Source organism: Epinephelus moara, chromosome 16 (genome assembly GCF_006386435.1).
Source record: "Epinephelus moara isolate mb chromosome 16, YSFRI_EMoa_1.0, whole genome shotgun sequence".
Taxonomy (NCBI): Eukaryota; Metazoa; Chordata; class Actinopteri; order Perciformes; family Serranidae; genus Epinephelus; species Epinephelus moara.
The window spans coordinates 47,162,475-47,177,667 of record NC_065521.1 but is presented as its reverse complement, the minus strand read 5'-3'; the positions used below and the strand labels follow the sequence as shown (position 1 = coordinate 47,177,667).

The 15,193-nt window shown below is 43.3% G+C and overlaps 1 protein-coding gene across 1 annotated transcript in view; it reads left to right on the top strand.

Moving 5' to 3' along the window:
* Positions 1 to 8,592, top strand: part of LOC126402484 (ADP-ribosylation factor-like protein 8A) — a 16,100-nt gene extending 7,508 nt beyond the window's left edge. The window contains exons 5-7 of the mRNA XM_050064512.1: positions 1,702 to 1,769; positions 1,881 to 1,951; positions 3,287 to 8,592. Coding sequence (XP_049920469.1) covers positions 1,702 to 1,769; positions 1,881 to 1,951; positions 3,287 to 3,339 — 192 coding nt within the window. The 3' untranslated portion in view covers positions 3,340 to 8,592. The remainder of the gene's footprint in view (positions 1 to 1,701; positions 1,770 to 1,880; positions 1,952 to 3,286) is intronic.
* Positions 8,593 to 15,193: the final 6,601 nt, after the last annotated feature.

The following is a 15,193-nucleotide window of genomic DNA, read 5'->3' as shown; positions in this document are numbered from 1 at the left end:
TATGTATGAAAAGTGCTATATAAACAAAGTTGGATTTGATTTGATAGCTTGTGATAGTTTCATGTAAGCTAGTACTGTCTCTACTGTCTTTGAGGGAAACACTATATTCAAGGGGAGACATAGGGAGATGACAGGAGGTGTGTGTGTGTGTGTGTGTGTGTGTGTGTGTGTGTTGCGCACGCACCCCCGCTCCACAGGTGCTCCTTGCTGGGGTTTTTGTCTAGCGCGCATTGAATAAGCGCTTCCAGCGTTTCAAGCGTCTTTGAAGCGTCCGCGTCTCTAGCGTCTCATTTCCGTGTGATCGCCCCCTAATGCTGATCAACTGTTCTCGAGGCTCAGTCAACCCGGAGATCGGGATTAGGCTCAGAGTTTGTTGAGCCTGCTTCCTGAAATAGGGCCCTGCTCCAGAGCAGGTTCAGATCACTCAAGAAAAAAGTATCCATGGACAAAGTGTGGAGTGACAGGTAAAAGAGGGGAGCCTGTATGTTGTTACAGGTCAGTTAGAATCATTTCATATTTCTACTCATTTTAAAACAGCTTCTAACAAAAATCCTTTACACACTAAACACATGATTTTAGCAGGATTTGAAATTAGTGAGTTTATTTCAGTGACTGCTGACAGTGGTGCTGCTTTTACTGTCTGATTCATCACTGCAGCTCAGAAGACATAAGACACCTGTGTGATGATAAAACAGATCATATTTTATTAGTAAAATAATCCTCACACTGTTAATCAGCTCCTGTCATTATAAATGTCACATGTCAGTCAGACAGACCTCATCAGTCATTAACTACTTCTCCATTCTTCACTTCAGCAGCAGAAACAGTCTGGTGTTACTCTAAAATGTTTATGTGACATATTCAGACAAGTTTCATCATCTTCATCACAATCATCATCATCATCATCATCTTCCAACTAAACAGCGAAAGAGTACTCTATTCTAACATCTGTCAGCAGCAACATCTACAGCTCAGTGACACCTGCACGTCATTTAAGGCTCGGATAATGGGGAATTGTTGGATGGTGTTTTTTCAGTGTGTCTAGATCTTATGTTTTAAGATTACAGTTTGTTGTTTACATCCCGCGTCACTGACATTGTACTGTCTTGTCAACAAAACACTGTCTCTACCATTTCATCTCATTTCATATGAAGCAGCTCCTTCATTCATAGGTCTGATGATGATGCTGGCAATTAACAACCCCGCCCCTTTAACACGAACACCCTCATGGCTGGAAAGGAAAACCCAGAGTTGACTGACCTAGTTGATAATCAGCATCATAGTACTGGTTATCAGACGGCCAATGAGGCAGGTTAGTCAGACCAGATAGTGAAAAAAAACCCAGATGAGACTCAGTCCGTCTCCATGTTCCAGCTGGACGAGGACATCTAACTGGCCTACTGTCCTTGTCCCAGTATACAAGCACGGGAGGGGAATCCATTTATTGAGCCAAGTATGTGCGACTCCTCTACGATAGGTGGAGATATGCCCCCTTTCAGCTTGTTAGTATTGGACCTTTTTCCTGTTGACCTATTACGTCACAGACCAAACAATGGACAAACAAGTTAGCTACGATTAGCCAGCAGCTAACTGGTACCATGGTGGACAACTGTACAGCTCCTAGTCCTGGTCCTAGTCTCTGGTTCTGTTCCCTGGTTCTTGTCTCTGGTCTCTGATGTCTGTTCTCCTGTGTGTCTGCAGGTTCTGGTTCTGGGTAATAAGAGGGACCTACCAGGAGCTCTGGACGAGAAGGAGCTCATAGAACGGATGTGAGTTCTGACTGATCCACATAGATCTGATCACAGATTACTGTTTACCTGTTTTTTATTGGAACTGACTCTGTGTGTGTGTGTGTGTGTGTGTGTGTGTGTTTTCATCAGGAACCTGTCGGCCATCCAGGACAGAGAGATCTGCTGTTACTCTATCTCCTGCAAGGAGAAAGACAACATCGGTATTACACACACACACACACACACACACACACACACACACAGAGTTTCCTGATCTATGTACGCACCGTGTGCAGAAACACACCCTCCTCATTCACTTCAATGAGATCACAGTGAAACACACACAGCTGCAGCTCAGCATCAGTGGAGGTGGGTTAGTTTGTGAGGCTGAAGAAGATCAGCAGCTGTTAGCGGTTAGCAGCTAACTCAAAGAAGAAGAACAGCAGCTGTTAGCAGTTAGCAGCCAACTCAAAGAAGAACAGCAGCTGTTTGCAGCTAGCAGCCAACTCAAAGAAGAAGAAAAGCAGCTGTTAGCAACCAACTCAAAGAAGAAGAACAGCAGCAGTTAGCAGCTACCTCCAAGAAGAAGAACAGCAGCTGTTAGCAGTTAGCAGCCAACTCAAAGAGGAATTATAGCGGCTGGGTCAGGGTCTGATGCTGGTTGGGGTCTGATGCTTGGTCGAGAATTGAATCAAATAAATAATAAAACTCCATCCTGTAACATCACAACAAACCTGCGGCTGTTTGTGGTCCGGGTGTGTCACTCAGGAAGTGCGCCGTTGAGTGTGACGTTTGTTTGTATGAACATCACAGGCTGAGCAGTCGGACCTTTCAGATCAGGTTTGTTCGTCCAGGCGATGACAGAGTAACACAGATCATGTTATCACATGACCACAGCAGGAGTGCCGGGTCGGTCGGACCACCGTGTTCGCCTCTTTATCTGTAGACGTCACAGCTGAAAGTGACGACAGAAAAAAAAATTATGTTTGATGATTTTAAATTGCTCCAGAATCAGTTACCAGTTTTTACCCAGAAGTGATGTCACAGTGATGTCATAGTGATCTTTGTGTGGTGGTCTTTGTTCCGTTGAGTTGGGTGTTTCCATGTGACCCTGAAGTTTGTGCGAGCTTCGGTGTACTGGTGGCCTCATTGGTCAGTCCTACGCTCTCAGAAGGACCAGCGAATACCTGGATGAACAAACTGTTGCAGAGAGAAACTCCAGAGACGCTGTGACAACACAGCGTGAGAGGACTGCTGCGCTCTCTGACCTGAATCCTCTTCATGTTCTGTCTGTTCGTTTCATCGAGTTCGCTTCAGGTCCAGACGCGTGTGATGTCACTGAGGGGGCGGAGACTCTGAATGAAACACACTCATATCATAATTATTTATTGTTATAAGAGCACACACACACACACACTCACTCACTCACTCATTCACACACACACACACACACACACACACCTACCTCCACGTCGTGAATGTGATGATTAAATGTTTTATGTCCACACAGACGTCACTTCCTGTCTGCTGACATCACTTCCTGTATCTCTCTGCAGACATCACTCTTCAGTGGTTGATCCAACACTCCAGGACTAAGAGGAGTTCCTGAGAGCAGACACGCCCCCCAGCAGAATAGGCCACACCCACCTGCCCTAACACACACACACGCACACACACACACACACACACACACACATACACACTCTTTGATCACCTCCCCTTCAGAAAACTTTGCTCATAAGCCCCTCCCTCTCCCATCAACCCTAACCAGACCCCCCGTTACTGTCCGTTACCTCTGACCTGACACACCGACGTCCCCTTTCTGTTTCCTGTTGAACCGAATATCAAACTGTGACGAGCCTCCTCATCTGCTTCCTGTTTCCTCTTAACACACAGCACACCTGTGTGTTAGTACACACCTGTGTGTTAGCGCACACACACCTGTGTGTTAGTACACACCTGTGTGTTGGCGCACAGGTAGTAAAGAGCAGATGTCCATCAGGATCTCAGCTGACCTTTATCTTCAGGTCGTGCGTTTCACTGACTGGTGCTTCTTCTCTGTAAAGGTGTGTCACAGGTGACGTCACCATCTGGTCCACAGGTGATATTATCTGAAGTTAAAGTTTCACCCAAATCACTGAACATCAACATGTTTGAACATTTTCAGGTTCTGCAGATCCTCAGAAAAACTCTTAAAAAGAAGCTTCATGAATTAAAAAGTAAAACCTGAGCTGGTTTTAAATCAAATTCTCTGCAAGATGTTCAGACGCAGGATTTTATTCATCTTTTTATTTTGGCTTTGTTTTGTGAAATCCTAAAATAATTTATAACATGTATTTTTAAAAAAAATAATTTATCAAGTCCATCCTCTGAAACCCGTGAAGGCAGAGTGAGATGGAAACTAGGTCGTTTTTTATGTTAACATAAACACTTGGGTGAAAATCGTCTTTAACACAAAGAAACTAATGTTTTATTTTTTCTGCTCTTTTTTATTTTAAAATTGGTCTTAAATTTGATCCTGAGTGATGTCAGAAAGTTTTAAAAAGTTTTAATTTGTCTCGAAGTTTCAACAGTCGAAAACAGTCAACAATAAAGTCTGATGTTCAAATGGATCAGAAGAAGAAATCAGATTTTATATTTTTATGTTTGATATGTGAAACAGAAACGTGTCGTCGGTGAGTCTTCACAGATCCACACAACCTGAACAACTCTTAACATTGTTAGCATCGTTAGCTGGAGCCTGTTGTGTGGATCCTCAAGTTTTCCCATGATCCTCCACTCCCTCCTGCCCCCCGTAACCACTGAGGCTCCTCCTCCTCCTCCTCTTCCTTCCTCTTCCTCCTCTTCCTTCCTCTTCCTCCTCTTCCTCCTCCTTGTCTCTTATAAACTGCTTGTCCTCCTCTGTATTCCCTCTTTCCTTCCTTCCTTTCTTATTTTTGGATGTTACCTACTTTCTCTCTCCTCGTCGCCAAGCCCCGCCCCTCGCCGTCTGTCAGCCTCTCTCCAGCCTTGCGAGGGATTAAAACTTTTTATTGCACTGTTGATTTTGTTTTTGTAAAATATTAATAATGAGAATAATGTTAATAATCTTCTTTTTGAGACATAACCTGGTCGGTCCAGATTTAACAAAGTGGTACGAAGAAGAAGAAGTTTTTTTCCGTTCAACGTTTTTATTTCTTTTTTATCTGTATTATTTTTTACTGTTTTTTTTTTTCTTTTGTTCGACTTCATAAGTCTGATGTGTCAGTGTTTTCTGTTCTGAGACGTCTGCTGATTGGACCGGGGCCGTCACCTGATCAAACACAACGTTCACGTTGTGATGTCATGAAGTCATCATTAAAACACAGTCATGTTAAATGTTAGTTTTATTTCCAAGATTTTTTTTGGTCACACATTTTATGTAGGCGATCCTCGCACTCATTAAATGCACATCCTCTTCATCAGATCATGTGATCAGAGTGTCAGTCACACCCCTTTGTACGAAGGTCGTCATCCGCTTTACGCTTTCATCCTCATTCTGCGTTTATTTCCTGTTTGTTTCATTTACATCACGTTCGGACGTGCCCTGGTCCTGACAGCAGCCAATCAGATCGCAGAACAAACAGGAAAAGGAAGGAACATTTACATGTCTGTTTGTTGTTCTGTACTGAGATCATTTTGTTTCAGAGCTGTCAAACTGTCAGCACTGAGATTAAATCCGCCTCACACTGTCAGGTTGAACACGATCCGTGCAGCTTCACAGTGACCGCCTCTTCACTTCCTGCTCCGCCCGTTTTATCAAGGAAGTAACTAAAGATTATTTTCAGTATTTTCATGAACCTGCTGAAAGTCTGCTGATGTATTAAAAGTCTGTCACGTGTCCCTGGAATCGAGACAACAGGTGGTGTGTTACGTCCAGTTTTCTGTGATGTGACAATACAAAAGACGAGGAAGTTAACCTTATATTTCCTGTTGATTATCTCAGCATCCATTTTACACGGGGTTACAAACCCCAGCTGAACTCATTCAGTCAAATTAGTGGTCAGTTTTTAAAAATCACGCCTGCTTCATGGCTCCAACATGTTTTACAGACGTGTGGACCTGCAGCAGAGAGCAGGTGTGTCAGAGTGAACCACCTGAGCTGAGCTGGTGACGTCTCAGTCACCAGCATTCTCGTGGGAAAGGATGTGAATTCAGTTTAAGTTAGAACTCTTGAGAATTCAAATTCAGCTCCCAACAAGGCGAGATGGAACCAATGACAGCAGGAGATGAAACTCAGAGTTTGATCCTGTCACAGTCGTTTATAGATGAAGTCTTTCAGGTGTAGTTTATCTGATGGAGTCCAACACCTGTCATCAGTGAGACTTTCACACACAGGTTATCCTGATCATAATATTTAGTGACCAGCAGCTGAAGCTGTCAGACGACCGTGTTTAACCCGACAGTAGGAGGTTGATACTTGGAGCCGTTGGTCTGAAGCAGCCGGAGATTCACTGATCAAACAACAACAAGCACAACTCACCGACCGGACAACGTTTAACTCAAACACGTACAAACTGAACTGAAAATCCTCTCCGGCTGCTCGAGCATTCAGGTTCTGGTGTTTTCTGTCTGACTCCTCCTGATCCTCTGGTGACATTATTGATCTGTTGATCAGCCAGCACAGTGATTATTTCTTATCAAGGCCGTCAGACTGCAGCAGGAGCTTCAGCATCACACGTCGTCTTTTTTTAATATTTGAATAATATCCAGCAGAGACTTAACGTGGTGTGAAACAGGATGTTGTGATGTAGAGACACAGACTCAGAGAGGTTCAGTACGCTTACAGACAAACTTGTTTAAAGAATGATGGCGTCCTGTTTGAACACATCTTAAAGCTCCAGTGTATCAGAATCTAATCTAATGGTTGTGTTCTGGTTCCCTCAGAATGAGACGTTTATATCTACACGGGGAGCAGATCCTCGTCTACAGAGATCACCATGTTGCACCGCCATGTTTCTACAGTAGCCCAGAACGGACCAACCAAACACTGACTGTAGATAGAGACGTTCATGTGTTCATGTCGTAGGTGGGGGGATGAAGAGAGATGACACTAAATTAACATGCCACTCCTGTAAGGAAGAAACCATGAACAGTTCAGACGGGTTAAGAGCACACACTCAGACGCCTCTCAGACATTCCTGGTGCTTCACTCAGACGTTCACATCAAACATGACACATAGAAGTAAGACCCATGTTTTCGTAAATGGTCGGACGCCGCTCGTCCAGTTACAGCGTGGGAAGAAGATTTCAGGCACCATTTGATCTGACGAGCAGTTTGAAGCGTATTGACGTCCTCAGGCCACCAGCTCGATCCAGTTTCCTAAATGTATTTTTTAGAAATCCTGTTAACACTAAAACCGTCTTGTGTTCATTGTTTGAGCGCAGAGGAACGTGAGGTCAGACCCTGAGGTGGACACGTCTCCTGGTAAACTCTGATTCACCAGCCACTTTGACCAGTTTACCAGCTGACAAGTGTCCGTTACAGCCAAGTGGCACCTTCAGACGACCGCTGTGGGTATTTTTCAGGTCCGACGTGTGAACGCTGAAGTCTCCCCTGCAGCTGTGTTCTGATTGGCTCTGGTCTCTTCTGTTTGCATGCTAAGGGCAGGGATCGTATTTATGTGGGACCTGATGAAGGAACTGGTTAATCTGGTGCAACCTCGCCAATGAGACGGCCATAACGCAACGAGTCGACCTGAATATTAACTACAGATCAGTAAAGTAAGGACACAACAGGAAGTCTACTACAAACAGTGCAATAAAACAAACTGTGTCTTCACATGCGACTTCCTTTCCGAGGACAATAGCAGAACAACCATGTGCTAACAGAACTTGTCACAGATGATTCACTGCTTTATGGTCGTCGTGTTGGAAAGTCTGCCCAGATTTTTTAATGACGTCCTGTGATCCTGCACGAACAAACTCTGTGATCCTGTATGCTCGTTTCCTCATCAGAAACCGCAGATCTCTGCAGTCACCGCCAGAACACGACAAATCCAGACAGAACGCTGAGCGCCACAAAACCAGACGGATCCTCTTTGTCATCACGTCGAGAAAAAATCAGAAACAATGAAACTGGAAACCTTTGACAGAATCTAAACTACCAACCTTTTTATTCTTCAGATAACGCTCCTTGGAATCATCATCATCATTTTATAACAACCTGAACAACCTGCTGTAAAAAAAAAAAATAACGTACAACTGAAACCTTAAAAACATGTCGACACATGAGCGTCAACCTCAGAAAGCTTTCATCCGAGTCACGCCATCTTTTTCAGCAGATTTTGTTCCTCAGTCAGACTTAAAGATCCGATGTATCCTTACCTGCAGGACGTTCTGCCAGTCCAACGGTGTTCGAGTTCAAGTTAGTTTGAGGTAGGGTTAAAGTTCGGGTCAGGATTAAAGTTAGGTTTAGGGTCAGTACATTTATGGTGGAGGGAGGGTCATGGATTTTCCTCCTCTGATAAATAAAGAACAGTCCCTAAGTATCATCTAATTGTCAAAGTTTCATATAGGTGATTTATTTATTTATTATCTATAAAACAGAGTCATAGCCACCGATGGTTTCATAAAAGGAATTAAACTTTAAATTTGAAGAGAAGTTTGAGGTATCGTGATGAGTGGTGCTCTGGGCGGGTTCGTCTGGTTCTGTTGTTGATCTGTAGTTTCGGTGCAGACGCGTTGTTGTGTCGTGGCGAGGTTTGTACGTGCAGAGTGAACACGCTGAGACGGCCGGTCAGTTTGAACCTGTTTGTACATTATTGTTTAATTCAGTTGATATAATGTGTTTTAATAGAAACATGCTTGTGTATGATACTAATTAAATACTATGGAGAAACAACGTGAGGCCGTCCGTGTCTTTGTTCTGAAGTATTAAACATATTTTTGTATTATCAGTCATTGATCACATTTTGGTATCCAACACATCAAAACAAACCAGCAAACAAAAGAAACAACACACTGTAAATGAAACCATGAAAAAAATGTCATGTGAATCTGACTGAACTAAAAATAATGTTTAAACTCTGAGTTGATGAGGTAATTAAATTATAAACATCAGTATCGATGCTACGGCAGCCTGAAGGCGACAATCAACACAAACAGAAACTACAAAGTCAAAACTGGAAATATTTTATATTCATTGCCAAAATATTCATTCACATCAACTGATCCTGTAGGTGTCTGAAATATGTTTTGTTGCCGACTCGTCCACAGCAGGAAGTGACTGAACCTCCACGGCTGTACTAGATCAGCTGTACTGTAGGTAACACACTGACTGTAGATCAGTTGTACTGTAGGTAACACTGACTGTAGATCAGTCGTACTGTAGGTAACACTCACTGTAGATCAGTTGTACTGTAGGTAACACTCACTGTAGATCAGCTGTATTGTAGGTAACACTCACTGTAGATCAGTTGTACTGTAGGTAACACACTGACTAGATCAGTTGTACTGTAGGTAACACTGACTGTAGATCAGTCGTACTGTAGGTAACACTGGCTGTAGATCAGTCGTACTGTAGGTAACACTCACTGTAGATCAGTTGTACTATAGACGAATACACTGACTTTAGATCAGTCGTACTGTAGGTAACACTGACTGTAGATCAGTTGTACTGTAGGTAATACTGACTGTAGATCAGCTGTATTGTAGGTAACACTCACTGTAGATCAGTTGTACTATAGACGAATTCGGCAAGCGATTTGTGTATGCCGCCATCTTGCGGCGGCGCCATTGCTGTGGTGACATGTCAATTCATTATGCTGTCATTGTGAACTGACTCTCTACAATCCGGTAACTGATGAAGGTATCTTAAATGAGTACCGATATTAATTTAGAAATTAATCATTTGTTTGAGCGATAAGCAGGAAAGATTAGAGTAATAGGGAGATAATAGACTATCATTAAACACTGTGTAATATAACGTTAGCATACGTTACGTGTGCTGACGTTAGCAAGCTAGCAGCGTTACATTTAATCATTATGGACAGGCTACGTGACCATCACATCATATTGAAGGTGATCAATATTGATCGCCTTCAATATGATGTGATGGTCGTCTAAAAGGCGGTGTAAAATTTGCCCGACCCATCCGGACTTCAGGTAATTTTGACCCTCAATCAGAGACCTGTATTTGCCGTTTTTCTGGTCATCGGAGGCCAGGCGATCAATAAAATATTCTTGAATACCTAAAACAAAACACAAACACGTGGTGTTGTTGTTTTTAGTCACGTAGCCTGCCCATAATGATTAAATGTCACGCTGCTAGCTTGCTAACTTCAGCACACATAACTTATGCTAACGTTATCTTACAGAGTGTTTAATGATAGTCTATTATCTCCCTATTACTCTAATCTTTCCTGCTTATCGCTCAAACAAATGATTAATTTCTAAATTAATATCGGTACTCATTTAAGATACCTTCATCAGTTACCAGAGGCCACTGTCTAACATCATCAATCCAGCTATTCATGATGCTGTCATTGTAGAGAGTCAGTTCACAATGACAGCATAATGAATTGATGACTGACACATGTCACGGCAGCAATGGCGCCGCCGCAAGATGGCGGCATGCACAAATCGCTTGCCGAATTCGTCTATAGGTAACACTCACTGTAGATCTGTTCTCTTTGTGTGAATGATGCACAGCTGTAGATTAGACAGCAGGGGGCAGCACACACACAGTAAACCTCGTCAGTGTTTCCTCTGACAGTGTTAATGTGTCTAATAACTGTCTGTGTGTGTGTCAATCATCAGGTCTCAGCAACATACAAAATACCACCAAACATTCTTGTTTGTTTTGTTTTCTTTAGTTCAGATAACATTTATCAAGTGCTCGAGAGAACTCTGAAAAACATCTCGTCTTCACTGTCCAATGACAGTCTGTCCACTGACCGGCTTTTCAACACAAACAAACAGTTCAACGTTTAAAGAACATCAATGATTATGGGTTAGTTTAGGTTCTGTTACTGTAGATTCTGTCACTGTAGGGTCTGTCAGTCTGTAGGTTCAGTTACTGTAGGTTCAGTTACTGTAGGTTCTGTCACTGTAGGTTTTGTCAGCATGAAGGTCCAGTTACTGTAGGTTCTGTCACTGTAGGTTTTATCTATCTGTAGGTTCAGTTACTGTAGATTCTGTCACTGTAGGGTCTGTCAGTCTGTAGGTTCAGTTACTGTAGATTCTGTCACTGTAGGTTTTATCTATCTGTAGGTCCACTTACTGTAGGTTCAGTTACTGCAGGTCCAGTTACTGTAGATTATGTCACTGTAGATTTTATCTATCTGTAGGTCCAGTTACTGTAGGTTAAGTTACTGCAGGTCCAGTTACTGTAGGTTCTGTCACTGTAGGTTTTTGTCTGTCTGTAGGTTTAGTTACTGTAGGTTTGGTCACTGTAGGTTCAGTTACTGTAGGTTTTGTCAGCATGAAGGTTCAGTCACTGTAGGTTCAGTTACTGTTGGTTGAGTTACTGTAGGTTTGGTTAGTTTAAATCAATCAATCAATCAATCAATCAATTTTATTTATAAAGCCCAATATCACAAATCACAGTTTGCCTCACAGGGCTTTACAGCATACAACATCCCTCTGTCCTTTGGACCCTCACAGCTGATCAGGAAAAACTCCCCAAAAAAACCTTTTAACGGGGGAAAAAAAAACACTAGAAACCTCAGGAAGAGCAACTGAGGAGGGATCCCTCTTCCAGGACGGACAGACGTGCAACAGATGTCGTACAGAAAAGATCATAATGATAAATTAACAGTAAACCGTTCTGTTACTGTAGATTCTGTCAGTCTGTAGGTTCAGTTACTGTAGATTATGTCAGTCTGTAGGTTCAGTTACTGTAGGTTCAGTCACTGTAGGTTTTGTGTGTCTGTAGGTTCAGTTACTGTAGATTCAGTCACTGTATGTTCAGTTACTGTAGGTTCAGTTACTGTAGGTTCAGTTACTGTAGGTTCAGTTACTGTAGGTTTGGTCACTGTAGCTTCAGTTACTGTAGGTTCAGTTACTGTAGGTTCAGTCACTGTAGGTTCAGTTACTGTAGGTTTGGTCACTGTAGGTTCAGTTACTGTAGGTTCAGTTACTGTAGGTTTTGTCTGTCTGTAGGTTCAGTTACTGTAGATTTGGTCACTGTAGGTTCAGTCACTGTAGGTTCAGTCACTGTAGCTTCCGTTACTGTAGGTTCAGTCACTGTAGGTTCAGTCACTGTAGCTTCAGTTACTGTAGGTTTGGTCACTGTAGGTTTAGTCACTGTAGATTCAGTTACTGTAGGTTCAGTCACTGTATGTTCAGTTACTGTAGGATCAGTTACTGTAGGTTCAGTTACTCTAGGTTTGGTCACTGTAGGTTTAGTCACTGTAGGTTCAGTTACTGTAGGTTCAGTCACTGTATGTTCAGTTACTGTAGGTTCAGTTACTGTAGGATCAGTTACTGTAGGATCAGTTACTGTAGGTTCAGTTACTGTAGGTTCAGTTATTGTAGGTTTGGCCACTGTAGGTTCAGTTACTGTGGGTTTTGTCTGTCTGTAGTTTCAGTTACTGTAGGTTTGGTCACTGTAGGTTCAGTCACTGTAGCTTCAGTTACTGTAGGTTCAGTTACTGTAGGTTTGGTCACTGTAGGTTCAGTAACTGTAGCTTCAGTTACTGTAGGTCCAGTAACTGTAGCTTCAGTTACTGTAGGTTTGGTCACTGTAGGTCCAGTAACTGTAGCTTCAGTTACTGTAGGTTTGGTCACTGTAGGTTTAGTCACTGTAGGTTCAGTTACTGTAGGTTCAGTCACTGTAGGTTCAGTTACTGTAGGTTCAGTAACTGTAGGTCTGGTTACTGTAGGTTCAGTTACTGTAGGTTTGGTCACTGTAGGCTCAGTTACTGTAGGTTCAGTCACTGTATGTTCAGTTACTGTAGGTTCAGTCACTGTAGATTCAGTCACTGTAGGTTTGGTCACTGTAGGTTCAGTCACTGTAGGTTTGGTCACTGTAGGTTCAGTTACTGTAGGTTCAGTTACTGTTGGTCTGGTTACTGTAGGTTCAGTCACTGTAGGTTCAGTTACTGTAGGTTTAGTAACTGTTGGTCTGGTTACTGTAGGTTCAGTTACTGTAGGTTTAGTAACTGTTGGTCTGGTTACTGTAGGTTCAGTTACTTTAGGTTTGGTCACTGTAGGTTCAGTTACTGTAGGCTCAGTTACTGTAGGTCTGGTTACTGTAGTTTCAGTTACTCTGGATTCTGTCACTGTAGGTTTTGTCTGTCTCTAGGTTCTGTTACTGTAGGTTCGGTTACTGTCCTCCTCACTTTGTCCTCCCTCTGTCCTCCCCCTGTCTGTCCTCTCTCTGTCCTACCTCCCTCTGTCCTCCTCCCATTGTCCTCCCTCTTTCAATCAATCAATCAATTTCATTTATAAAGCCCAATATCACAAATCACAGTTTGCCTGACAGGGCTTTACAGCATACAACATCCCTCTGTCCTTTGGACCCTCACAGCTGATCAGGAAAAACTCCCCCAAAAAAAACCTTTAACGGGGTCCTCTCCTTGTCTGTCCTCCCTCTGTCCTCCCTCCCTCTGTCCTCCTCCCTTTCTCCTCCCTCTGTCCACCCTCTGTCCTTCCTCCCTCTGTCCACCCTCCCTCTGTCCACCCTCCCTTAGTCCTCCCTCTGTCCTCCCTCCTTCTGTCCTCCTCCCTCTGTCTTTCCTTACTCTGTCCTCCCTCTGTCCTCCCTCTCTCCTTCCTCCTTCTGTCCTCCCTTCCTCTGTTCTCTGCCCTCTGTCCTCTCTGTCCTCCCTCCCTCTGTCCTCCCTCTGTCCTCCCTCTGTCTTCCCTCTGTCCTCCCTCCGTCTGTCCTCCCTTCCTCTGTCCCGTCACCCTCTATCCTTCCTCTGTCCTCCCTCCCTCTGTCCTTCTCTCTTTGTCCTCCCTCTGTCCTCCCTTCCTCTGTCCTCCCTTTCTCCTCCCTCTCTCTGTCCTTCTCTCTTTGTCCTCCCTCTGTCCTCCCTTCCTCTGTCCTCCCTCTCTCCNTGTAGGTTCAGTCACTGTAGGCTCAGTTACTGTGGGTCTGGTTACTGTAGGTTCAGTCACTGTAGGTTCAGTTACTGTAGGTTCGGTTACTGTAGGTTTGGTCACTGTAAGTTCAGTCACTGTAGGCTCAGTTACTGTAGGTTTTGTTATTGTAGGTTAAGTTACTCTATATTCTGTCACTGTAGGTTTTGTCTGTCTCTAGGTTCAGTTAGTGTAGGCTCAGTTACTGTAGGTTCAGTTAGTGTAGGTTCAGTTACTGTAGATTCAGTTACTGTAGGTCTGGTTACTGTAGGTTCAGTTACTGTAGGCTTAGTTACTGTAGGCTCAGTTACTGTAGGTTCAGTCACTGTAGGTTCAGTCACTGTAGGCTCAGTTTCTGTAGGTTCAGTCATTGTAGGCTCAGTTATTGTAGGTCTGGTTACTGTAGGTTCAATCACTGTAGGATCAGTTACTGTAGGTTCAGTTACTGTATGTTCAGTTACTGTAGGTTTTGTCTGTCTGTAGCTTCAGTTACTGTAGGTTTGGTCACTGTAGGTTCAGTTACTGTAGGTTCAGTTATTGTAGGTTTGGTCACTGTAGGTTCAGTTACTGTCGGTTTTGTCTGTCTGTAGGTTCATTTACTGTAGGTTTGGTCACTGTAGGTTCAGTTACTGTAGCTTCAGTTACTGTAGGTTTGGTCACTGTAGGTTCAATTACTGTAGGTTTGGTCACTGTAGGTTCAGTAACTGTAGCTTCAGTTACTGTAGGTTTGGTCACTGTAGGTTCAGTCACTGTAGGTTCAGTCACTGTAGGCTCAGTTACTGTAGGCTCATTTACTGTAGGTTCAGTCACTGTAGGTTCAGTTACTGTAGGTCTGGTTACTGTAGGTTTGGTCACTGTAGGTTCAGTCACTGTAGGTCTGGTTACTGTAGGTTCACTCACTGTAGGTTCAGTTACTGTAGGTTTGTTCACTGTAGGTTCAGTCACTGTAGGCTAAGTTACTGTAGGTCTGGTTATTGTAGGTTTAGTCACTGTAGGTTCAGTCACTGTAGGTTTGGTCACTGTAGGTTCAGTCACTGTAAGTCAGGTTATTGTAGGTTCAGTTACTCTACCTTCTGTCACTGTAGGTTTTGTCTGTCTCTAGGTTCTGTTACTGTAGGTTCAGTTACTGTCGGCTCAGTTACTGTAGGTTCAGTTACTGTAGGTTTGGTCACTGTAGGTTCAGTCACTGTTGGTATGGTCACTGTAGGATCAGTTACTGTAGGTTCAGTTACTGTTGGTCTGGTTACTGTAGGTTCAGTTACTGTAGGTTTGGTCACTGTAGGTTCAGTCACTGTTGGTATGGTCACTGTAGGATCAGTTACTGTAGGATCAGTTACTGTAGGCTCAGTTACTGTTGGTCTGGTCACTGTAGGTTCGGTCACTGTAGGTTTGGTCACTGTAGGTTCAGTCACTGTAGG